This window comes from Salmo trutta, chromosome 33 (assembly GCF_901001165.1).
Source record: "Salmo trutta chromosome 33, fSalTru1.1, whole genome shotgun sequence".
Classification (NCBI taxonomy): domain Eukaryota; kingdom Metazoa; phylum Chordata; class Actinopteri; order Salmoniformes; family Salmonidae; genus Salmo; species Salmo trutta.
This window is the reverse complement of record NC_042989.1, coordinates 21,981,319-22,008,373: the sequence shown is the minus strand read 5'-3', so window position 1 is coordinate 22,008,373 and position 27,055 is coordinate 21,981,319. Positions and strand designations below refer to the sequence as shown.

Sequence of the window (27,055 nt, the reverse complement as noted above, 5' to 3'; positions counted from 1 at the left end):
CTGGATTGACAGCATGCCCAATGTATTCAACCTTTGGTGTTGCATGTGAATGTTTATCCTTTTAAGCTTGGGAAAGGAGACCCTTAAACCCAGACTTGGACCACACACCCTCGCCACTGAATAGCAGGCTAGTGATTGCTTTGCAACGCTTGCAGTTAGCTAATTTGCCATTTCCAGCTTGTTGTGTAATGGTTATGTCCAATGGCCGATGAGCACCGATACGTTTCATCTATAATTTCTCTTCATATGACAAGGCTTGAAAATTATTTTCCAGTAGATTGTCAACTTGATTCATTATGATGATTGCTTGTCTAGCTTGCTAGCTAAGATTTTGAAAGTATGATGTTGACATGATCAGTCCAATCAAAGCTATGGTAGATATAACGTGATTTGACGTAATTTTACCTGTGACCAATGACCTTAAGCCTTCTTGGATGGGCACTTCTAATGTAAATCTATGGCAGCACCCAAGGGGCTTAAATTTTCGAGCTCTACCCAGTAGATTTTGTGGTGACGTAGTGTCCACATGAGAGACAGAACACTGAGCCAATCATGATGCAACTAGAGAACATTACCAACTCCTATGCTCTGTATTTTCCGCTGGCTGCCCCACCACCACAGAAAGCAATGATTTTTTTTTTACATTGTTTGCAAACTGATATGTGGCATGTATTAATGCCAAATGACATACAAAACAGAAACAACAACAAAACAATTGTTTTTTGTTTTGTTATTTTTTGCTAAACAGGTGGGGCTCAAAATGAATGACTGTTCGCTAATGGTTGGGTCACTCACAAACACTAAAGCCCATCCACAAAACATATGAAATTATAATCAGGTTCATTAATCACAAAGTTTGGGATTCCTAGAGTATTTTGCAATGGAACACATAATAGTACCCAACTATCAGTGACCTAAGGCATTGAACAAATGTTTTTACAGACCAGAGGTTGGCTTTTGGTGGGTATTTGGTCAGGGTCAGTGTACAGAGTACTATGACAATGGGTCTGACCTGTGTGTTTTGGCCATGTTTGACGAGACGTTTCCAGCTCTGGCTGAAGACTGGGTCTGGGTGGCTGGGCAGGAGCTGGCATGGCCTTCCTGACCTGATGTCATCTGATATTACAGATGGTTCCAAACGACTGTGTTAACAGCAGCCTACTGTTTATCAGCCCTTCCATGAGCAAACAGTATGGACGTTATCACGTGTAGCATTTAGGTTTAACCACAACTTGATGCAGACTAGTATGGTACTTGCTTTCCAAGAACATTAAAGCTGTGAACTTGAATCAAGCTCTACAACCACACGAAGTGTCTGGCAATTTTAATCGAGAATGCATGGTAGAAGTCTTGATGTGCATTATATGGGAGGAAATTGGATTCATCAGAATTAATATGCTGAGACCTTTCTGCTCCATTGAGGCAATTCCCTCAGATTTTTTGTTTATAATTTGGTTTTACATTTTTGTTTGCTGGAAGAGACGGTCACACCATGTCGAATGTAATGAATGTTTTAGGGTGGGCCAAAGTCAGGGTTTCATACAGGGGCGCAACATTGGTTTTAGAAGTGGGGGGGGACATTTAAAAAAAAAAGTTTAATCCAGTCGGATAATCAGTCCAAACCGCCTACCCAACGCTCGGAGGCGTCCTCATGGTCCTAAAGCACACCATTGCCTCGTTTAGTATCACATTCTAATGATAAAACTGGGGTGGGACAAAAATGCAATTTCAGAATGTCCCCCATGTCCCCAGTGAAAGTTGATCCACTGGTTTTATGGCACATTCAGCCCCAACCACTATCACATCCTCAATTAGGATAGGACTGGGAATCAGAAAGCATGAATGGAATTTAGTGTCCCAGCCTCAAATTTGTTTTAGGGATTACCATTAACAAATATTGTGGAAATCACGTGAACATCCTGCCATTTGACTTCCTATTTTTTCCATGCATTTACATTTTTGCCTGGCAAAGTGCTTATTGTATTTTCTCTCTTAGATTATGCTGCACGCAATGCACGCAGGCAGGCAGGCAGGCAGGCAGGCAGGCAGGCAGGCAGGGAGGGAGGGAGGGAGGGAGGGAGGGAGGGAGGGAGGGAGGGAGGGAGGGAGGGAGGGAGGGAGAACAAATCCCTGCTTTACTTTCAACTCAGTTGGCCCACCTGCTTTGTATTAGAGTGCAGGGCTGGTCCAGAGGGCAAGGAGAGAGGCGAGGGGTCAGAGCAGTGCTCTACCAGGGTATGGTATACAGATGGAAACGTTAGTGGGGCTAGCTACATCTGTTAGCATCTGAGCAGTTATTTACCCCTCCTTCTCCTCCATGGCATATCAAACCATGACCATGACTTGTTTACATAATCACTTTCCTGCAGTAGCTAAATCGTCATGGTTTTGATCAGAAGTTAATGTGGTCTTTCAAGACCCTGAGTCATAGGCATTGTCAGTGAAAGTGTCAGAGACAAATGGCTGTGGTAATCACTGAGTTAGTTTGTCAACATCCCCTCTTGTTTATTTGGCAATAATACAGAATCCATTTGAATGAAATTATGGAAATTTAAATGATGGAACTTTAATAAACTAAATACTAAATAGAGAATGGGCTTGTCCTTGACCTCTCACTCGCTCGCATGCACGCACGCACACAGACACACACACACTCTCTCTCTCTCTCTCGGAGTGTTCTAGGAGCATCGCGTGCAGTGAGCGGACAGTTGTGTCTGCAAGGCGGCTGCTCGGGGCTTGTTATGGGTCTCTAATGATCCGTACGGTAGTCATTGTTCTATGAGCCGGCGTTTGGAGACAGACAGCTGAGGTTTCCGGTACTTACGCTGGCTTTACTGGGCCTGTCTGCTGTCTGCATCCCAGCTCTCCAGACCACACTGTACCAGCACAGTCTGCTGCTTTCTTTTACCCAGCACTGGGATGAGCTGAGCTGAGATACGCCACGAGTGCTGTCTCCACCAAGACTTCACAAATCTCTGCTGAATTCCACCTAATGGTGCTGGCTTCATTGTCTAATGCTGTTGGAGCCCAGTGCCCAGGGCTCTCGGCCCAAGTGCTTAGCTCCACACGACTTTACCACAACACACTGCTCTTCCATCCACGGCTAGCTACACTGTAATTATTGCTTCTGAGTTAATACACGGATACAGAAGCAACAAACTCATTCTGTACACGGATACAGAAGCAACAAACTCATTCTGTCCCGGGGTGGATAATGTATTTTATACATACCAAATGGGATGGTTTAGCATAGTATGTTCATTTATTTTATTTATTTATTTAACCCTTATTTTACCAGGTAAGTTGACTGAGAACACATTCTCATTTACAGCAACAACCTGGGGAATAGTTACAGGGGAGAGGAGGGGGGATGAATGAGCCAGCCGTTAGCGTATGTTAGCCATCAAGAGCCCTGCATATCGTTCAGGTTGACAGCATCTGTTTCCTCTTCCACTTTTCCCAGTTTCTCCCAAGTGTGTCCACAACGGGAAGGAGTTTTCAGAGGAGGAGGTGTACCGTATGGACCCGTGCTGGCTCTGCCAGTGCCGAGGAGGGATATCCTTCTGCTCCAAAGCAGAATGTGCGGAACTCGACTGTGAGAACTTCTACATCCCGGAGGGAGAATGCTGCCCCGTATGCATAGGTACACACATCAAAAGTTAAACAACAGTATCTATAACAGATAGAGATGTTTTATAGATAAGTGAGGTTTTGTTTGACACGACTAGATTTGTGGAGGTGACCTGACACAGTCAGGGAGGCCGTTTGTGATTAATGTTGATTGTGGCCAGACTGGCAGGGGAGGCACTAGGGAGGCAGGGTGGCAGACGTATCGAGCACATAAGGCTTTAGTACACTCTCCCAGGGCACCCAACACGCCATACAATGGCCTTACCTTAATCGCTTCCGTTTACATCCAGCTCGACTCATGAGTCATTAACATGCTTCACATACAAGGACTGTATGTGAAGCACTACAATGGCACTACAATGGGCCTCAGGATCTCGTCACGGTATCTCTGTGCATTCAAATTGCCAACGATAAAATGCAATTGTGTTCATTGTCCGTAGCTTATGCCTGCCCATACTATAACCCCTCCTCCATCATGGGGCACTCTGTTCACAACATTGACATCAGCAAAGCGCTCACCCACACAACACCATACACGCTGTCTGCCATCTGCCTGGTACAGTTGAAATCCAGATTCATCCAGGAAGAGCACATTTCTCCAGCGTGCCAGTGGCCATCGAAGGCGAGCATTTGCTCTCTGAAGTCGGTTACGACGTCGAACTGCAGTCAGGTCAAGACCCTGGTGAGGACAAAATTCTTCAGTTGTGCAAACCCACAGTTTCATCAGCTGTCTCAGACGATCCAGCAGGTGAATAAGCCGGATGTGGAGGTCCTGGGCTGGGGTGGCTACACGTGGTTTGCGGTTGTGAGGCCAGTTGGACGTACTTACAAATTCTCTAAAACGATGTTGAAGACAGCTTATGGTAGAGAAATGAACATTCAATTATCTGGCAACAGCTCTGGTGGACATTCCTGCAGTTAGCATGCCAATTGCACGCTCTTTCAAAACTTGAGACATCTGTGACATTTAGTGTTGTGTGACAAAACTGCACATTTTAGAGTGGCCTTTTATTGTCCCCAGCACAAGGTGCACCTGTGTAACGATCATGCTGTTTAAGCAGCTTTTTGATATGCCACACCTGTCAGGTGGATGGATTATCTTGGCAAAGAAGAAATGTTTACTAACAGGGATTTAAACAAATGTAAATAAGCATTTTAATGAAATAAGCTTTTAGTGCGTATGGAAAATGTCTGGGATCTTTTATATCAGCTCATGAAACAACACTTTACATGTTGCGTTTATGTTTTTGTTCAGTGTATAATGGTGATGGTGGTGGCCAGATTTGTCTGCCTGTGTTTTTGTAATTGATCAGACACATGAGAGGGAGGGAGACAGGGTCGGAGGTACACCTGGAATGTTCAGCCCCTGAGATGGTGGGGAATGCTTTCATCTTGTACCCCTGCTTGGCCAAAGCTCCAGTCATTGAGGAGGCTATAGTCAGGGTTATTGTGGTAAGCTGGGGGTAGCACCTGATTCATGGTCGTTATTAAGAGGAACCTCCGGTTCTGTACCTGATAGCTGTCTCATTTACAAGGCACAGCTGCATACCTGTTCTAATCCTTTTCGTAGGCTGATCAAGTCACATAAAAGCCTAAAAATGCTTGAAGGCTTGTGTGTGAGTGCAATACAATGGGGCTCACTGTTGATAGTGTGAGAGATGGATAGAAAGAGAAAGAAAGGGATAGATAGAGGGATAGATAGAGAGGAACGCGGAACTGCTTCATATTCGTGGTAATCACACCCAGATGGAGGAATCACAGCAGCCAATTCTCTGCTGGAATCAAATCTGGCAAATAGGACATTGGCCTTAGGGATACCGCCCTTCTTCACCACACACACACACACACACACACACACACACACACACACACACACACACACACACACACACACACACACACACACACACACAACCCTCAGACCACCTAACCAATTCCACCTCACACTGCTGCTGTGGTAATGGCCTGCCTCTGTTACCAATAAACAGTTAAACAAAAAACAATTATGGTTATTTCAACTCTTAAGTCATCAGAACAGGTTCCCAGAATTCTAAGCACAATGTGTTTTCTGGGTTGCCTCTTAAACAGTTGGCTTTATTATGTTGCTGTTCCTAGACTTCAAACAAATGGGCAAAACCGCATGTTATGCATGAAATGCTCTTAAATGGGATTTCTTGCCTTGGAGTGAAATTTTTGACGGTGAACCCTGAACTGGTCTTTGGCCTTCGGAGGCGCTGGTGAAACTGGATCTGTGTGACATGCACATGGCTGAGGGTAACTCCTCTTAAAGGGAATGACTGGACACTGCAGAGACAGGAAATTAGATATGTCTGTCTTGCTTTTAATTAACTAATCTCGCTCCAATATGAAATGCTCCGATCACATGTTCTTCCATCTAGCTCTAATTACGTACATTATACATTAGACCTACACTATGTACATTATACATTAGACCAACACTGTATGTACATTAGATCCCTGTACAGTTTCTTTACATCCTCTCTGACTCCTAAAGAACTTTGGAGTGTTCTACCACCGGTCTTGGTGGCGGCCAGTTTCTTCTGGTCCCTCCAGCAATATCCTGCTTCCCACACCTCTGATTCCACCCAGTACTTTGTTAACTCAATTACGTGGATATGTACATACAATGAGTATACAAAACATTAAGAACACCTGCTCTTTTAATGACAGACTGACCAGGTGAATCCAGGTGAAAGCTATGATCCCTTATGAATGTCACTTGTTAAATCCACTTCAATCAGTGTAAATGAAGGAGGAGACAGGCTAAAGAAGGATTTTTAAACCTTGGGACAATTGAGACATGGATTGTGTATATGTGCCATTCAGAGAGTGAATGGGCAAGACTACATTTAAGTGCCTATGAACGGGGTATGGTAGTAGGTGCCAGGTGTACCGGTTTGTGTCAAGAACTGCAACTCTGCTGGGTTTTTCATGCTCAATGCTTTCAACACTTTGTACAGTCCATGCCCCGACGAATTGAGGCTGTTCTGAGGGCAAAACATTCCTAATGTTGTGTGTCATACAGCATATGTACCACACAGCATTTACAAGTAAGGATGGTATACCAAACAGCACAGTATAGTTCCCGTACGTCTCTCCTTCTGATCCCAGCCTCTATCTGTGTCTCCCTCCTTGTGTGTCCAGATGTGGAGCTCCTGTCTATGGACAGCACGGAGGCCAGCTGCTGGGTGAACAACAAGCTGCGTGGCCACGAGGAGCAGTGGAAGGAGGATGACTGCACCTTCTGTCAGTGTGTGGATGGAGACCCTCACTGTACCGCCATGGCCTGCAAACAGAGCTGCCAGAACCCAGTCAAGATCCCGGGAGAATGCTGCCCCTTCTGCGAGGGTACGGAGCGAGAGAGCGAGACACACACACACACACACACACTTGCTTCATAAATGTATGATCATACTGTACCTAATCACATACAGCATTGAAGTAGTTGGAGATTTAAGTTTGAAAATAGCAAGGAACAAGTCCAATTTTAGCATGTTCTAGACATACCCCTTATTGTCAAAAGCAACCAATTTCCTCATAAGGAAATATCTGACGTCCCACTTCTCCAGAAGCTTAATATTGCATGTGCAAGCAATTGACATACCATAGGTTTTAATGGAAGATTGAATGTTCCTTTCATCTAGCCTAATAGGGCAGTAAAGACTGTATAATATAATGTATACTCAGTATTTAATCTAATAAAATATTTGAAAGCACAACAACTTCAATGTTTCTGATGTTTAAGGATCAGGGGCACCATAAATTGTATCTGTCATTCCATTGAGCTCTTCATTTAGCCAACGCAGTGTATCTGTCAAAACTGCTGTCATAAACAACTTACAACTCGGCAGCTGATTTTCAGGAAAACACCGCCATTAACGCAACCCCCTCAAATGTCGATGTTCTGTATCAGATGTGCAACAAATCAATGTACGTCCGCCAACTGACGTCTTCATCTGTAAATGGAACAATTCCTACTTCGTTGGGCCAAGCTACAATTCAGTTGTGTTTTACAATACAGTCGCTTTGAGCTGTGAACCTGACTGGTGGAACAGAACTGTAGGATAGTCTCTCCCCCCTGCAGCTATGTGGAGGCCATGTTGGTGGCTCATTAAAGGGGAGGCCGCACAGCATTCTTCAGCTGCAGGCTCCTTTGTTATTTTTATTGGTCCAGCCTGCAAAATGAGACCCACCTGCATGAGGTGCAGCTTAGACTGAGGGCTTAAGGCTGCTTAATTGCAGTGGATCACTGTTTTTTGTGAGCATAATTAGTTACAGCTTGTTTGGTGCTCCTCCCACTGAACGTGGCAAGAAAATGGGGGGGCTCCCACCCAGACCCCCACCTTAACATCCCCTGGTTATGGCTCGTACATGTGTGACCCAGGCCAGCAGAACACCTCATCGCTGACCGGCTCCAGTGAGGATGAGGCCCTGACCAGGGCCAGAAGCCCTCTGTGTCTGTCCAGTGCCAGCCTCTGACACACCAGACTCCCACATAGGGCATCCTCTGTTAGGGGAGAGAACCAAGGCAAGGCGTGCTCCTGCACTCCAGGTCATTTAGACAACATGTGAGGTGTTCATTCATCAGAGCCCTTTGATAGAGAGCACCTACAGTATCTGCTGTAATGGGCCTGCGTTTATCTCTTATCACAGCACTCTCTGATGGGAGCAACGTGAACACTAAACTATTTCTGTTGGCATGGAGATAGATGTGTAACATTGCGTGTCTAAATGTATGTTTCTTTATTCTGAACTCTCATAAAAGCCTCATTTGAGAATAGTATGACCTGTCTGTGAGTGTTATAGGCTTCATAGTGTCAAGTATAGTATGGCATGTCATAGAGAGTTATAGCAGCATCATATGAAGGTTATAACCTACTGTTCTATCTCACAGAGCCTTCATATGAGACAGTGAGCCCCATGCTGTGTCCTCGTCTGGAGAACTGCTCTCGATCAGGGAAAGACTGCCCCTACGGCTTCCAGCAGGACAACAACGGCTGCCTGCTCTGCCAGTGCCTCAACCGTGAGTCTCATACTGGATGTAAAGGGTTAAACCCGGATACACAAACACAGACACACTGTAAACACACACATACTGTAAACACACACACACTGTAAACACACACAAACTGTAAACACACACACACTGTAAACACACACATACCGTAAACACACCCACACTGTAAACACACACACACTGTAAACACACACATACCGTGAACACACACACACTGTAAACACACACACACTGTAAACGCACAAAAACTGTAAACACACACACCGTAAACACACACACACAATGTAAACACACACACACAATGTAAACACACACATACCGTAAACACACACATACCGTAAACACACACATACTGTAAACACACACATACCGTAAACACACCCACACTGTAAACACACACATACCGTAAACACACACATACTGTAAACACACACATACCGTAAACACACACATACCGTAAACACACACATACTGTAAACACACACATACCGTAAACACACACATACTGTAAACACACACATACTGTAAACACACACATTCCGTAAACACACACATACTGTAACTTGCTTAAAATGACGATTCCCTGGCACGTTATCTCCATAACACAAACATAAGCACACACACTAAGAAATATCTGTCGCACCTCATGTGTTTCCATGGTTGTGTAGTATTTTGCCATTTTAAGTTGTAGGAATTCTCATGAAAAACCCTAATGCAAACTAACATGGTGTTGATGGTAAGATGACCTCCATGTGAACTGTTTCAGATGAATCCTGCCCTGACCTGGGGACATATTGCTCCCTGCAATGCCCCATGGGATACGAGAAGGATAACTTTGGCTGTGAGGTGTGTGAGTGCAGCTCTCCAATGCCCAAGTGCCGACCCCTGACCTGCAGCAAGACCTGTCCCTACGGATATGTGTAAGTCCTCTGAATGGTCTCCACATCTTCAAGTTAAGCACTGCTCATTATTCACCCCTTAGTTTCCACACTGATCAAAGGCTGTTACAGCCGCATTGGTTACGACTGAAGGCCAAAGCCTGAAGTAATGGTAATTTGTCTGGTTTATTATTGACATGGGCCCTAACATACAATCCGGACTCTCGTTAGCTGGAAAAACACACTATGTTTCTACTATGTAGTTATAAATAGGCCTCCTCCTCTCATTGTTTGTTTTGTTCAGTCGTGTATTTTGTAATGATGTAGACTTCAACTGTGTAAACGCTTTTATTTTGATATTGGTTATTTGACAAGTGCACTACTACTCACGCTGTGAAATCTTTGGCTCTGGCAATGGAACACAAGCACTGCATCTTGGCTGACAGGACTATCAGACTCTGTAAAAACATGACTGTAGGTCAGTGTGTACAGACAACATCATCATTCTCCAGGTGGAGTAGTTGGCAGGGTGCAGTGCCAGATCTCACTGGGCTGAGAGGAAGTATATTGTTACACACCTGGCAGCCTCACCTTCTCTCCACCTGCTCACATCTAAAGGGTCAATCAGGGCCAATCAGGGGCCAATCTGTGTCTCTGTGAGACCAGTGCAGTGTCCGGTGCTTCAGCCCCTCTACCCCTCTCCCCCACACTTTCATTTCAGAAATCATCTTTCCGTCTCAAAACAACGATCAAAAACACATCCGCACTAAAGCGGCTTCTATGAAGTGTATACAGTGGGATTCTTCTGGTATCTGAACCATGCTCTCTGGAGCCTCCGCTCAAGATGGGCCTGATTTGTCTGCACAGGATGCCAGCAGAGAGTCCCCCCGAGGGGGAAGAGGAGCAGGAAGCATTCATAAGCACCAGTTCAGGGCCGGCTTCAGAAGTCTGAATCCTCGATGAGCCAAGCAATGCATCAATCTTCTAGCAGAGTGGTGCTCCTATAATGGACTAGTGAGAAGACACAAAGAGGTGGCACAGAGACGGCTTTGTATAAATTGGCTGCATTTCTAACCTCTACAGAGAACTCAACTATATCATTTGTTGCGTAGCGACTGAAACATGATTAAAATAAACCTCAAACACTATCCTTGCTATGTATGAACAGTCCAGTTCTCTTATCTCCATAGGGTAGAGGGGGACATCATGTAAGCAGTGAGCAGTGGGCTGTCAGAGTGGGTCAGAGCCCTAAAGGTGTGTTTACATTGACATTTGGCATAGTTGAGCGCCTTCGGGCAGGACACAAAGGGGGACTTAAAGCGTTTCCCCTCCTCAATGGGTCTAAATCATCATCGGACCTGATAGGACGTGCACGAAATTCTCCTGTTGCCCAGCACGCTGGAATTTGTGCAGAGCCAGCAGTCCCAGCCCCAGAGCCCAGCTCTGTGCACGAAATTCCACACACCACCTTTAAACAAAGCCCAGTTACCAAGATGGCCAGACTCTCTGTCTCTGTGTTTGTACACTGAGGGCCCAGCCAGCTCAAAGCTCAGCCTGGCCTCTCCATACTGTCGTTACTGCTGAATCAGTAGAGATGTGACTGCTGCTAGTGGCACGGCTCTGTCTCCGACTGCCTCTGGGGGCTGTAGTAGAGCGGGTCGAGAGCTTCAAGTTCCTCAGTGTCCACATCACTAAGGATCTTTCATGGTCCAAACACACCAACACAGTGGTGAAGTGGGCACGGCAACACCACTCAGAGGCTGAAAAGATTTGTCATGAGTCAAGATCTTCAAAAAGTTATACAGCTGCACCATTGGAAGCATCTTGACTGGCTGCATCACCACTTGGTATGGTAACTGTTTGGCAGCTGACTGCAAGGCGCTACAGAGGGTAGTGCTTATGGCCCAGTACATCACTGGGGCCGAACTCCCTGCCATCCAGGATCTCTATACCAGGTGGTGTCAGAGGAAGGCTCTAAAAATTGTAAAAGACTCCAGCCACCCAAGTCATGGACTGTTCTCTCTGCTACCGCACGGCAAGCGGTACCAATGCACCAAGTCTGGAACCAACAGGACCCTGAACAGCTTCTACGCCCAAACCATAAGACTGCTAAATAGTTAATTAAATAGTTAACCAACAGTGGTGTAAAAAGTGCTCAACTGTCATACTTCAGTAAAAGTAAAAAGTAAAAGTAAATACTCATATCAAATTCCTTATATTAAGCAAAGCAGACGTCACGATTTTCTTGTTTTAAAAATGTATAGATAGCCAAGGACAGACTCCAACACTCAGAAATTCTTTGCAAACACAGCATTTGTGAGTCCGTCACATCAGAGGCAGTAGGGATGACAACACATCATATTGATAGGTGCATGAATTGGACAATATTGGGAAAGGGGGAAACCTAGTCAGTTGCACAACTGAAATGTATCTACTGGATTTAACCCAACCCCTCTGAATTAGAGAGGTGCGGGGGGCTTCCTCATTTAACCCAACCCCTCTGAAAATAACTAGAATTAGAGAGGTGCGGAGGGCTTCCTCATTTAATCCAACCCCTCTGAATTAGAGAGGTGTGGGGGGCTTCCTCATTTAACCCAACCCCTCTGAATTAGAGAGGTGCGGGGGGCTTCCTCATTTAACCCAACCCCTCTGAATTAGAGAGGTGCAGGGGGCTTCCTCATTTAACCCAACCCCTCTGAATTAGAGAGGTGCGGGGGGCTTCCTCATTTAACCCAACCCCTCTGAATTAGAGAGGTGCGGGGGGCTGCCATAAATGACATCCACAGCATCTGAGGGAACAGAACGACAGATTCTTACCTTGTCAGCTCAGGGATTCGATCCAGCAACCTTTCGGTTAGTGGCCCAACGCTCTAACCACTAGGCTACCTGCCACCCCATATTGCTTTCCTGCCTGAGCAATAGAAATGTAACGAGTACTTTTGGGAGTCAGGGGGAATGGATGGGAGTAAAAAGTACATATGTTCTTTAGGAATGTAGTGGAGTAAAAGTTGTCAACATTATAGATAGTAAAGTACAGATATCCAAAAAACGTACTTAAGTAGTACTTCAAAGTATTTTTACTTAGTTACTTTACATCACTGCCCAATAGCTAGCGGAATATCTGCATTGACCCTGCGTGCACTAACTTTTCTGATTCATCAAACAAGCTGCTGCTACTATTTACTATCTGTCACTTTATTCCTAGTTATATGTATATATCTACCTCAGTTACCTCGCACCCCTGCACATCGACTCTGTACTGGGACCACGTGTAGAGCCAAGTTATCGTTACTCATTGTGTATTTATTATTACGTGTTTTACTTTTCTAATATTTCTCTATTTTCTTTTTCTCTGCATTGTTGGGAAGGGCCTGTAAGTAAGCATTTCACTGTTAGTCCACACTTGTTGTTTACGAAGCATGTGGCGAATAACATTTGATTTGGGTTAATTTCCTGTTTTATTTATGTGGCCTACAGAGACTAATAGTGTAATTAATCCAACCTAATGGAATCCATGTTTAATTGAAAAAGGTCTTATGGGTTACAGGTTCCAGAAAAAGAGAGTATGGGAGACACAGAGAGAATGAGACAGAGAAACTGGAGTTGTAATAGATGAACCCATCTGGATCAGCATTTCTCAACCTGCTGCTCATCTAGGTTTTATGACCTCTATATATGGATCCAACTAGGTCACATGCTCTGTGTCCGTTCCTAACTCATCTATGGTTTGTTTTCTCTCTGCGTGTATCCTCCTTAGCTTTTGGCCAATCAGTGGGGGTTTAGTTTAATTTCAGTAGCCGCGTAGATCGTCTCTCAAACTCTTCGGGGTTTGTTTTTCCTCTGGTACTATTTCATCCCTGTGTCTACTCCGTTTACAAATCTGTTTGTCATCAAATCAACCATGATGAGCTCATAGTCAATGGAGAGCAGAGCCCTTCAGTCTTTACGTTCCTTAATCAACCTGGCTGCATTAATATCATCTGGCCCTGCTCTGGACCTCGCATGTCAGCCAAAGGCTTTGGTAGCAATACAGTAGCCATCTGAATAGGTTGAATCAAATGGAAAGCATCTGAATTTGCTTTAAACCCAGTGCCCTAGACTCTAGCATTGGTATGGTGTGTGTGCCGTGCACCATGGGGCTCTCACATGTTCCAGGGTGCTGCTTTTATCAGGCCTCTTCAAAGCCAGCTAATATAGCAGGGTGAAAACAGAACCATATGTCTATTATACCAGACCTGACCATCTGGTTCCATGGCAGTACTCCACCAGACCACTCACAAGACCACTGGCTATTGAGCTTTCATTCAAATATGAGTTTAATATGCCCCATTTGAGATGTAAAATGGCATTCTTTTTGTTCCTTCCCTCATTACATATCTGATAGACATCTGTGTGCTCTATCTATCCCACAGGAGGAATAAGCACGGCTGTGAGATGTGTCGCTGTGTCAAGTGTCCCCCCTTCACCTGTGACAAGAAATGCAGCAATGGCTACCGGCAGAACAGGAAGGGCTGCTCCATCTGCATGTGCAAAGGTATGATTCTCATCTATCTGTCTGTCTCATCTGGTCCGCATCAATATTCATCCGTCTGGGTCAGCCGGTCACACGACTTCAGTTCAATAACAACAACAGTAGTGTGTGTGTGTGTGTGTGTGTGTGTGTGTGTGTGTGTGTGTGTGTGTGTGTGTGTGTGCGTGTGTGCGTGTGCGCGCGCGTGTGTGCGTGCGTGCGTGCGTGACCGTGTGTGACCGTGTGTGTGTTGACTTTCTCCCACTATGTAGCAGATTTGATTTGCTGGAACCATTAGCTGATCTGCTGTGAAGCCTGTTATGAATGGATGTTTTGACTCTTGTGTTTTACTTAGCTCCCGCTGAGGCCTGTGTGTGCATGTCTGATTAGATTCACCAACCACACAAGTTTAAAAAAGTTTGGACGGCTTATTTATACTTTTTTATGTGTTTATTTAATTTTTCCAGTAATATTATAAATATTTTAGCTTGGAATGTATTTGGGGTTTCTTGCTCAGCAAGATGCCGGTGCAGTGGCACCCCATCATGTTTATCTTATTTTGAGACTGTTAGATCAGTTACTCAGTGGACTGTTCAAATATTTATGGATAGGAAACTTTTTTGTGAAGTGTACCTTTTTCCCTTTGTACAACAGTGTGTTGAGAGAGAAGAGACACAATAACATCTGCCCTGGATGTGGAAACATGATGTGATTCACTGAAATACAACGTTCTATCAAAAACACTGTTCTCCCCAGACTTAACAGCCACACTGGGTTTATATCCCACTTGGGGGCCAGTTATTGGCAGATGTGGGGTTTTATAACCTCAACCTATCTCTCAACAGAAACAGAGGACCTCAGTTTTGGGTCAGGTCCCAAAAACTTGAGGGAAATGATTAAAGTTGATTTATTTGTGTTGTAACTGTAAATGGATTATTGGGAAATAAAGCGACTTTAAAAGGAAGAGCACATAATGGTGTTTGGTGAAGGTGGAGCTGAGAGGAACCAGGGATGGTTAGCAGAGCCTTCTAATTAGCCTCTAATGGACCCAACACAATAACATTGGATAGCTTTACTATCCATTGTAAATAGTTATTCTTAATGACATTTCCACTTTGAATTCACTTCTGCGTTTGTCATGCCCTGAAACATCCCTGTTGACGGTTTCTCACAGGTTCAAGTCACCAGTCTCCCTCCCTGCCTAACATCTGTCTGTGTTCATGTTTTTTTTCAAGAGAGTGACCACCTGCCAAGCACCACTGCCCCCGCCCCCATGCCCAGCTACTGCCTGACCTCCAACGGGCACCGCTATGAGGAGGGCGAGAGCTGGCACGACGGCTGCCGAGACTGCTACTGCCTTGCTGGGAGAGAGATGTGTGTGCTCATATCCTGCTCTGTGCCCAGTTGTCCCAACCCCGTGGTCAGGCCTGACCAGTGCTGTCCCACTTGTGAAGGTACGTCTTGTCTGGAGCCGCCTGGTCTATCAACACACACACATCTGGCAGTTCACAGCCCCATAGGAGATCACACCCCAGAGCTCAGTCCACTTACTGCCCCATCAGTCAGGTCTCAGGCTCCATGAACACTCACACTTTGTGTTTGTGTAAGGAGCAACACACACTGATACACAGTTACACTCCCACGCCTTTTCATCCACACCCCTTGGAGTCACTGGGGATATTTATAGGGGAGTGACTCAGTGGACTGTTCAAATATTTATAAGTGAAAGAATGTCTACAACTTTCAGTAGCTCAACACAGTTTGTCAGGAGACAACAGACTAACTCCTTACAGATATAAACCCTATTGCAGTCAGTTGTTTTATCTGTACTGTTTTACTGGACTAGAGGAAAGTATGTCCGAACACAAATTGTTGTGTAACTACCAAGCTTAGTTCTAGTAAGATGTGAACCTTATTCTTTGTAGTCTTTCATGTGTTGTTGTGTTACTGTTATCTGCCTTTCATAACCTGTGTGTTGTCTGTCCAGATGAGTCAGGCAGTGGTCAGCCAGAGGGCATGGACCTGGTGGTGTGTCGAGCCCCTGGGGGGAAACTCTATGTGGAGGGAGAGACCTGGAACCTGGATGAGTGTACACGCTGCACCTGCAGGAAAGGCCGCGTCCTGTGCGATACTGAAGTGTGTCCCCCTGCTGTGTGTCAGGCCCCAACCAGGAACAAGGACACCTGTTGCCATGTCTGCCCAGGTAAAGTACCTTACATCCCCCGCATCTGTCATAGGCTGCTTTACTAGGAACCCTCTAGTACTAAGCCACTTTCTTCTCTGTAAATGTAGAACTCTATCATCGTATTAGCCTTGACAAGAGCAATTTCAGATAATATCAAAAGCACTTACATCCAGGAATGACTCCAGAAGCGATGTCAGTTTGCGATCAGTATAGAGTGGGATAAATTTGATCTGGAGCCATTATCAGCAGCATGTGGTAGTGGATTGAGGGTCTTGCCTTGTCTTGGTGCATGTTGCAATCTGTCCCCCAGTTTAATGTCAGTACACACAAGCTAATAAAGAAACCAGACCAAACCGGCTTGCTTTACATGGGGATATATCCTCCAGAGAAGAACACATGGGGACAAGCCTGTCTGTTTCCACTAGTCGTACATAAGAACAGGATTTTTCATGGCAATGTGATATGACTAGGAAAAACTCTAGGCCCTAGTTATAGCCTATAACTAGTTTCTCCTGGTCAGGTCTAGGGTTGCACTTTCAATAAATTCCCTGGTTTTCCAGAAATCCCATTTGGAAGATTCCGGAATCAAGAGGGAAATTCCAGAATCCTCCAACCAGGATTTCTTGAAAACCAGGCAATTTATTTGAAGGTTCCCAGAATTTTGCAACCCTATTCAGGTCATGTGACCTCACCAGCTGCTGAGGAGAATAGAGTTGGACCAAGTAGGCCACTGTCCCTCCGACCACCATCTTCCCCGCCCCTCACTCCTCCCCCACCACCACCGCCCTCCACCCCTCACTCCTCCCCCCACCCCTCACTCCTCCCCTCCACCCGCCCCATCACCACATTCCCCCACCACCACCTCCCCCCGCCCCTCACTCCTCCCTCCAGCCCCCCAAGCAAGAGCCTCACAAATCAGAAATGCATGAAAGCCCCTGAAACCCACAGAGCCTCCTTAGGAAGGCTTGGCTAGTTGCGTTATCACCACATCTCCCACCACAAAATCAGATTGAAAGAGGCAGCCTTTGATATATGTATGGTTCTGTCTCTGAGGAATGTGGGAATAATACACATTGCAATGACAGGCCCCTTGATATATGTGTACATCATGGAAGAGTAAGAATGGCGCTGGAACGGATAGCTGCCGTTTCACAGGCTATTTTGAGTGGGATTCTTTTGTATAATGTTTACACCATCATTATCTATGACCGTAAAGAGCTTCTGAACATCAGAAAAATGATCACTAACGTTGATTTGGATGAAGATTTCGATTTCAACAAGTTGGCGGCACTGGACATACTGCTCACCCCGGACCAGCCCCCAATCCCAAAGACTTGGAAGAGAACGAGACCATAGTATTTTCCAAGAGAGTTTTCATCAATATTTTTCGTAGCCGTTTATTAACCACGGCCAAACGATGCTGGCACTAAGACGGCACTCACAAGCTGTATAGGGCCATAAACAAACAAAAAATACTAATCCAGAGTCGGCACTCCTAGTGGCTGGTGATTTTAATGCATGAAAACTGAAATAAATGAGATGGCGCCGGAGAAGAAGGCTGATGTTTTACGTGTCCCCGACCAATTGTGTTTTTTTGTTCGTTTCTTTGTGTTTCTTGTAACCAATTTTTTAAACTTATTTTGTACATAATGTTGCCGCTACCATCTCTTATGACCGAAAATAACTTCTGGACATTAGAACTGCGATTACTCCCCATGGACTAGCAGAATCCTTTTTTTCCTTTAACGAGTCTGACGAGCCCGACGTGAATGATATACTGCTCTCCTGGGAACAGGCCCAGATCCCCATGATTTGCATGTAGAGAAGGCGGAGAAAAAGGGGCAAAGGGCGGACTTCCTTCTGAGAATTCGTAGGCGATCGAATAAACCCCCTACATCCTTGCACTTTTGCTAGCAGAATGGAATCTTTGGAAAATAAAATAGATGACCTACACGGAAAATCAAACTACCTACGGGACAATCAAAACTGTAATATCTTATGCTTCACGGAGTCGTGGCTGAACGACAACACTATCAACATACAGCTGGCTGGTTATATGCTGTACCGGCAGGATAGAACAGCGGCGTCTGGTAAAAGAAGGGGCGGCGGACTATGTATTTTTGTAAATAACAGCTGGTGGACCATATCTAAGGAAGTCTCGAGCTATTGCTCGCCTGAGGTAGAGTATCTCATGATAAGCTGTAGACCACACTATCTACCTAGAGAGTTTTCATCTGTATTTTTTGTAGCTGTTTACATACCAGCACAGACTGAGGCTGGCACTAAGACTGTATTGAAGGAGCTGTATTCTGCCATAAGCTAACAAGGAAACGCTCCTCCAGAGGCGGCTCCTAGTAGCTGGGGACTTTAATGCATGGAAACTTAAATCCGTTTTACCTCATTTCTATCAGCATGTTAAATGTGCAACCAGAGGGAAAAAACTCTGGACCAACTTTACTCCAACACAGAGACACGTACAAAACTCGCCCTCCATTTGGCAAATCTAACCATCCTCCTGATTCCTGCTTACAAGCAAAAATGAAAGCAGGAAGCACCAGTGACTTGATCAATAAAAAAGTGGTCAGATGCAGCAGATGCTACGCTCCAGGACTGGAATATGTTCTGGGATTCCTCCAATGGCATTGGGGAGTACACCACATCAGTCATTGGCTTCATCAATAAGTGCATCGATGACGTCGTCCCCACAGTGACCGTATGTACATACCCCAACCAGAAGCCATGGATTACAGGCAACATCCGCACTGAGCTAAAGGGTAGAGCTGCCGCTTTCAAGGAGCGGGACTCTAACCCGGAAGCTTATAAGAAATCCTGCTATGCCCTCCGACGAACATGCAAAGCGTCAATACAGGACTAAGATCAAATCGTACTACACCGGCTCTGACACTCGTCAGATGTGGCAGGGCTTGCAAACCATTACAGACTACAAAGGGAAGCACAGCCGAGAGCTGCCCAGTGACACAAGCCTACCAGACGAGCTAAACTACTTCTATGCTCGCTTCGAGGCAAATAACACTGAAACATGCATGAGAGCACCAGCTGTTCCGGAAGACTGTGTGATCACACTCTCCGCAGCTGATGTAAGACCTTTAAATAGGTCAACATTCACAAGGCCGCAGGGCCAGACGGATTACCAGGATGTGTACTGCAAGCATGCGCTGACCAAATGGCAAGTGTCTTCACTGACATTTTCAACCTCTCCCTGTCCGAGTCTGTAATACCAACATGTTTTAAGCAGACCACCATAGGCCCTAAGCCCAAGAACACTAATGTAACCTGCCTAAATGACTACCGACCCGTAGCACTCACGTCTGTAGCCATGAAGGGATTTGAAAGGCTGGTCATGGCTCACATCAACACCATTATCTCCAGTAGACCCACTCCAATTTGCATACCGCCCCAACAGATCCACAGATGATGCAATCTCTATTGCACTCCACACTGCCCTTTGTCACCTGGACAAAAAGAACACCTATGTGAGAATGCTATTCATTGACTACAACTCAGGGTTCAACACCATAGTGACCTCAAAGCTCATCAATAAGCTAAGGACCCTGGGACTCAACACCTCCCTCTGCAACTGGATCCTGGACTTCCTGATTGGCCGTCCCCAGTAACAACATATCCGCCACGCTGATCCTCAACCCAGGGGCCCCTCAGGGATGCGTGCTCAGTCCCCTCTTGTACTCCCTGTTCACCCACGACTGTGTGGATGCGCACAACGACGATGAGACAGCCTGTAGGGAAGAGGTCAGAGACCTGGCCATGTGGTGCCAGGACAACAACCTCTCCCTCAATGTCAGCAAGACAAAGGAGCTGATGATGGACTACATGAAATGGAGGGCCAAGCACGCCCCGATTCACATCGACAGGGCTGTAGTTCCTCGGTGTCCAGATCACTAAGGATCTATCGTCGTCCACACACACCAACACAGTCGTGGGTGGCAGGAGGCTGAAAAGAATTGGCTGCCCACAGATCCTCAAAAGGTTATACAGCTGCACCAGTGAGAGCATCTTAACTGGCTGCATCACCCCCTAGTATGGCCACTGGCTGCATCACCCCCTAGTAAGGCCACTGCTTGGCATCAGACCGCAAGACGCTACAGATGGTAGTGTATACGGCCCAGTACATCACTGGGGCAGAGCTCCCTGTCATCCAGGACCTCTATACCAGGCATTTTCAGAGGAAGGCACAAAACATTCTCAAAGACTCCAGCCACCCAATTCAAAGACTGTTCTCTCTGCTACCGCACGGAAAGCAGTACCAATGCACCAAGTCTGGAACCAACAGGACCCTGAACAGCTTCTACGCCCAAGCCATAAGACTGCTAAATAATTAGTTAAATAGTTAACCAAACAGCTACCCAGACTATCTGCATTGACCCTTTTTGCACAAACATTTTTGACATATCACATAGGCTGCTGCAACTGTTTATTATCTATCTTGTTGCCTAGTCACTTTATTCCTAGTTCTATGTACATATCTACCTCAATTACCTCATACCCCTGCACATTGACTCGGTACTGGAACCTCTTGTATATTGCCAAGTTATCGTTCTTCATTGTGTATCTATTATTACGTGTTTTACTTTTCTATTATTTCTCCATTTTCTTTCTCTCTGCATTGTTGGGAAGGGCCTGTAAGTTAGCATTTCACTGTTAGTCTACACCTGTTGTTTACGAAGCATGTGATGAATAACATTTGATTTGATTTACATTAGTGTTGAGGTGTGTACAGTCTAACTAAGCTTTGGTCACAGACAGGCCATTGATCTATGGGCCTATGGCTATGAGACACAGAGATAAACCTGAGAGTTAACTGACACAGCTCAGCACAGCAGCCATGTGTTCCCTAGTCCCTAGTCATCAGCTAGCTTCCTGCTAGTATTTACCATACAGTAAAACCATCTTATTGCAAACACAGGTGAACAGTCCTAATAACCACTCTGGATTAACATGTTATACTGCCTTGGTGTGCCTCTCTCTCCATCCTTCCATCCACAGAGGACAAGCTGGGTCCCCAGCTCCCGGTGAGCACCAGTCAGCAGGAGTACTGTATCTCCAGCGAGGGAGACGTGCGTTTGGCTGGGGACACCTGGAAGACCAATGCCTGCACCAGCTGCCACTGCAACAATGGAACCATTCAGTGTTTCTCCCAGCGCTGCCCGCCTGCTAACTGCAGGGTGCCCGTCCTGCGCAAGGGCCAGTGCTGCCCTCACTGTCTGGGTAAGTGAGTTTGTATGTGTGAGAGTGAGTCCGTCCGTGGAACTAAACTCCTGGGAATGTTTAGATGGGTGAGAGCACACTGCCTTGTTAGCCTCTCTGATGTTGTCCACTGTAATTCTAGTGTTTAGTATATTTGTGTCCTGTGGAAAAATCCCATATTAAGTATGCATTAAAATAAGTTATTCCTTTGGGACAAGGTACAGCTTGTTATTGAGAACATTATTATTCACAGTGTAACTTGTAGGAAGGGAGGAACAGTTTTCAAACTTTTTCGGTTAGTTAGAATAAAGCAAGCGTGTGTGACTCGCGTTCTGAGTGCCTGTATCGCCGGCACTGCTTGGCCAAACACCGTTACTCACAGCAACATTCCATGTGACACAACTCACTCAGAGTGAAAACATTCCCCAAGCATCCGCACATTCACACGTGTTTCCTGTCTCCGGCTGAGCCGACCCGCCACTCTCAATGCCGGCACAGGAAGGCAAAGCTCCATGTCAGCTTTTCCTATAGAGGAAAACCTCGGCACAGGCATGCATTGTTCCCTCTGATTTGTAACCGTTTCATCTCAGCTTTGTTTTGGTTATTTGCTCGGTGGAAAACAGCACTTTTACATAAGACTCTTGACAAAGGGAGGTCATGGAAGCTTAGGGAACACATCCCGTAAACACACCTTATCTACAGACACTCCACCCAACCAAAACCTTCTGTTACATTGATGTGGGATTTGTTTTCAGCTCAAGTGTGTTTGACATTACGTACGTGGGTTGCTTTGTGACTTATTTGTGATTTTCCTCTTTGGTTTACAGAAATGACAACAACGTCTGTTCCAATGATGGTGACGACCAAGGCCCCCAAGACCAGGGTTACTACCACAGTGGACAATACAGTCTGGATCACCACTGTCACTTTGCCTCCTATCATTGCTGCTACAGGTGCTGTCTGTCTGTCTGTCTGTCTGTCTGTCTGTCTATCTCTCTTTCTCTCTAGCTCACCTTCTCTCTTTCACTATTTCTCTCTTTCACTCACTCACTCCTCCTATGGCCCACAGAGATGGTTAAATGATAGGTTACTGATAGGTAGCAACTGCTTCAGACCTGTGACTTGGTATCATTGTCCACTTTCCCAGCCAGCCTGTTGATGTTTACATAGTTGTGGGACAATGGGAATGCTTTGACAAATGAGCTAAATGCACACTGACAGACATTCATCTGGAGATTGTATCTAACGTATTGGCCAGGGAAAACTGCCAAACACTAAGGAAGGACATGAGCTGCTTTTTCATTTAAATTGATTTGAAGGGGAATAATGTAATGGAAATATTGGCCTGTGTGACAGCAGTATGTGTAGTCCAGTCTGTGGGGGAGAGCTGATATTGATTTTCCCTGCAGATGGGAACAGCCTGGGAGAGAACATCCCCAGTCAAACTGAGATGGCTCTCATCTACCAATCAGCTGCCTGGATACTGGCCGGTCTCCTCCTGGCCATCGTCATCTTCCTCATTGTGGCAGTCCTCATTAACAAGAAGAAAAAGTGGGTGCAGATGTCGTGCTACAGCGCCCCCAAGAAGGTGAGAGGCATTGTGGGTAAAGCCGCTCATTAGGCCCAGTACTGTACGTACAGCTTGCGGAAAAAGACTATTCACAAATTAATTGCAACCCAGCACCGAAATGCCTCATGATTCTGCCCGATAGAACCAATTAAATTACTTAATTTTCTTGCTGTTGGTATGGGGTTGCTGCCCAAACTCAGACCACTATGGTGCTAAATCATAGCACCATAGTGGGCGGGTGGGCCGTTGTTTTAGGATCTAATCTGTGGGTGGGTCGTGGGTTTTCCTTGATCTTCCAGCTCCTGCTACAATTCATGTTCAGGGTGTCATAAAGTAGGGATTAATGTATTTTTCCAGCACTTCATTCTGAAGGAGCACTTTGAACTGTGTCAAGTTTATCATAAAATGTGATCGTTTTACAACACCCCCATGAAATGTGACTAGAGCAGCACAGAAAATCGTAATTCGTCACATGGTTTCCGAAAAACTCTCTTCCGTCCAAACTAGACATGATAACACAAAGCAGTAGGATTTAATCAATATAGCTGACCAAACCTGTTGTGTGAAAGTAAAGTAATTGATATTAACATTTTTCCTTTCCTCCTTTCCTAGACTGTGATCCTGAAGAAGCATGTGAATAAGAACTCGGTGGTGTACATGGAACCTTCAAAGGAGAACAAGTTCCAGAGCGTGAAGAATGACTGTGGCATCAACTTCTCCCCAGAGATGAGCTCACCATGTGGGGAGAGGATGCTCATCCCCCGGGCCAAGCTGAGTACGGGCCAGGGCAGGGGACAGCGCTAGACCCCCCTTCCCCTAAACACCAACCCCCGTTCACCAGACCCCCAAACTCTACGCTGCCCAAAGGGCTACCAAGCACCTCCTCTTCTCTCTTTCTCACATTTTCATGGTGATCAATCCACAACAATGCAATGCAACTGCCTGTTGCTTTATCATACTGCTGGTGCAGTGAGGAGAGACTGGGGAGGCAGGAGGATGTGGCCGTTATGTGACTTTGCCATACAGTTCACCACAGACAGAGTGACAGTCAGCCAGAGAGGCTACGCTACTAGTCAGCCAGAGAGGCTACTAGTCAGCCAGAGAGAGCTCTGAAATATGAACATGATCATCATCGCTTCTCGCCTCCTCTGGAACTAGAACATGAAACTAATAGGAGGAATATAACAGCTTTAGGACAGGGGTTTGGGTTCTAGTCGAGGGTCTCTAGTTTGCTGTTTTCTATGTGCCGCAGCGCAGCACCGCAATTCATCAACAATTGTTTTAGTGATGCCAATTTAGCTGGTCTTCCAGTTGTAATCAATATTGGATGGGAGGGTAAGTCCATTATCAGATGAATGGCTAGTTCCATGACTCGCTCCTCTCCCCAGTCAATGACTTTGAGCAGCATCAGAACCAAGCAGACTATGGCCCAGAAAAAAAGAAACCCAAACTCCTGCTTTAGAACGTGTGGTTTCCATCTTAGCTTTTTAAAAAATATATATTTCTATGTGTAATAGTTGTAGTGTTTTTCTTGGTCAAGCCTCATTTTTGTTATGGAAGTCTCCATGGTGGCAAGATTAAAACATTGTAAATGCCAGACTAAACATTCCCCATCTATGCAAAGGAATGACACTCTTCTATTCCCACTTACTGTAGTGGTTTCTGTCTGCCTCAAAGGTGATGACCAAAATCATTCCATTCTAAAAACAACCAACCACCCTGGGGAGAGGGAAACCTGTGTGAATGTATTCTGCCTCAGCTGTGAAGCCAGTGTGTCTGTCTGTAGTACAGTATGGTCCTTCATCCTTCTGTACTCAATAACTCCCTTCAGAAGGAATCATCCCATTGGCTGGACTTCATCTAGAAATGGGAATGGACTTCAAGATTAGGTGGATTAGTACTAATCCAGACTGTTATTTTATAGCTTGCAGATAAGAGGACTCGTTACAGGAAACTACAGAAGCAGTTCCAGACTTTCTGGAGTTACTCATGAGGAATGTCAACATACAATAAGCCTCACTTATATAACTTCATTTACAGCTGTGCGTAAACATGAGCTACTGTTTCCAGAGAATGTTAACATATACATTAGTAGCCTTTATTTTATAGCCTTAATGTTTTTCATATTTCATTGTTTCTCCTGTAATGACGTATGCTAGTCCAATTTTGGTGCAATTTGTTGTGCCGCGTATTCCATGCCCAGGTAACCTGACTGAAGGTCTCCCCATTACCCCAGTTTATAACATATTACAATGAACAGGGGCAAGGGTCTCAAGGAGACTCTGCTATGAAATGCAAATAATGGTACATTCCAACATCAGCGCACGTTCATAAAATGTAGCACTTTTGTTAGGATCCAGTATTTTAAAAAGCTGTGGGTGAGATTCCTGGCGGGATAAAGGCCTAATCAGGGATTTGATGGGTATATTTAACACACGGAGATGATGAATCACTTCAGTAAACATAATGGTGCAGCAAATTCTAGGCTTATTTAACAATCTGATCAACCTAGTGAAATAGATGTGCTTCAGAGCATTACAAAACAGACTGGGGTTTAATAGGAAATCTTTGGATCTGATTTCATCGTTACATTGCCAGTCTCTCGATACAAAGACCATTGTGATGCCAAAACTGTGTGGAGACAAATATAGATTTCTATTGAAGAGTTTCAAAAGTAATTCAGTAGATTTGGGTCTGTTTGAATCACAACCATGTGGTTTAAACAAAGGGAAGAGGAGACCTGTAAAAGTTAGTTGTTTTTCCTATGTGTAAAAAAGGTAGATAAAAGTAGGACAGAAGAGTACCTTATTTATTTTTTCACATAGCTTTATTTATTAATACTAAAGTATAGTTTGAGTTAATGACATGTGTTTTTGGCAAATGAACTTGGTAGCCAAAGCTGCTGTACATTTTATATATTGTAAGCAATTTACCATTTCTATCTGCTTTGTTTTTCAAGCTTATTTATTTTACTGTTGCAAACTGTAAATACATTTTTCTTTGCTGTTGAACTGTAACATTTATACTTATTTTGAAAAACAAAATGTGTGAACAAAAATGACCTTTACATTTAACATTTGGGAGACATTTCAGTGCTTGTGACATTCTCATGGTGATATCATGTTTGCAATGCAAAGTGTGACGGAGCAGGCTGATGCCTCGTGCTTTTAAAAAGACTGGAAATCCCTACAAATAAAATAAATATCCATATGAATAAATATCAACTTAGCAACAGTTGGGTTCAAAAGAGGTAACATATCATAGCATGGTTAGATGTGACATCTGTTCCTTTATCTACTGTTGCCCAGTGCTGCCAAAGGGGATCTGCTTCCTGGGCTCCCAAGTGGCGCAGCGGTCTAAGGCACTGCATCTCAGTGCAAGAGCCGTCACTACAGTCCTTGGTTCGAATCCAGGCTGTATCACATCCGGCTGTGATTGGGAGTCCCATAGGGTGGTGCACAATTGGCCCAGCGTTGTCCGAGTTTGGCCGGGGTAGGCCGTCATTGTAAATAAGCATTTGTTCTTAACTGACTTGTCTAGTTAAATAAAGGTTAAATAAAAAAAATCCTCTCTCACTTAGTTTCCCAAAGGCTTTAAAAAGTGTCCTTTCTCTTAAGCATAGTTGCTCTGCTCTCCTTATCCGTGTTGTGTTAGCAAATGTGGAAGACCAGGGATGTGTGTTTGGTGTTTCTCACAGCCCACAGGACTATACGGATGAGGCGTGAGTGGGGAATGCAGCGGCCAGCGCTCAGTCTCACTCGGGGCTTCATAAAACCAGACAGAAAAATACTGAGCCAGGAAGGCTTGAACAGACAACCTGAAGAACTCCGTTTGACTTGTCCGTCACCGTAAAGCTCAACATGAGGAAGTGATCAGTGTCTTCTGATCCCTCCTGTCTCAGCCTCCAGTATTTATGCTGCAGTAGTTTATGTGCCGGGGGGCTAGGGTCAGTCTGTTTCATCTGGAGTATTCTCTTGTCTTATCCGGTGTCCTGTGTGAATTTAAATATGCTCTCTCTAAT

At 45.1% G+C, this 27,055-nt stretch overlaps 1 protein-coding gene across 1 annotated transcript in view; it reads left to right on the top strand.

Annotated features, from left to right (window-relative positions):
* The window catches only part of LOC115172656 (cysteine-rich motor neuron 1 protein-like), a 46,711-nt gene extending 20,459 nt beyond the window's left edge, over positions 1 to 26,252 (top strand). The window contains exons 5-15 of the mRNA XM_029730315.1: positions 3,464 to 3,643; positions 6,796 to 6,999; positions 8,546 to 8,674; positions 9,435 to 9,588; positions 13,959 to 14,080; positions 15,292 to 15,510; positions 16,044 to 16,259; positions 21,264 to 21,485; positions 22,292 to 22,417; positions 22,874 to 23,052; positions 23,647 to 26,252. Of these exons, the coding sequence (XP_029586175.1) occupies positions 3,464 to 3,643; positions 6,796 to 6,999; positions 8,546 to 8,674; positions 9,435 to 9,588; positions 13,959 to 14,080; positions 15,292 to 15,510; positions 16,044 to 16,259; positions 21,264 to 21,485; positions 22,292 to 22,417; positions 22,874 to 23,052; positions 23,647 to 23,838 (1,943 nt within the window). The 3' untranslated portion in view covers positions 23,839 to 26,252. The remainder of the gene's footprint in view (positions 1 to 3,463; positions 3,644 to 6,795; positions 7,000 to 8,545; positions 8,675 to 9,434; positions 9,589 to 13,958; positions 14,081 to 15,291; positions 15,511 to 16,043; positions 16,260 to 21,263; positions 21,486 to 22,291; positions 22,418 to 22,873; positions 23,053 to 23,646) is intronic.
* The last annotated feature ends 803 nt before the right edge of the window (positions 26,253 to 27,055 follow it).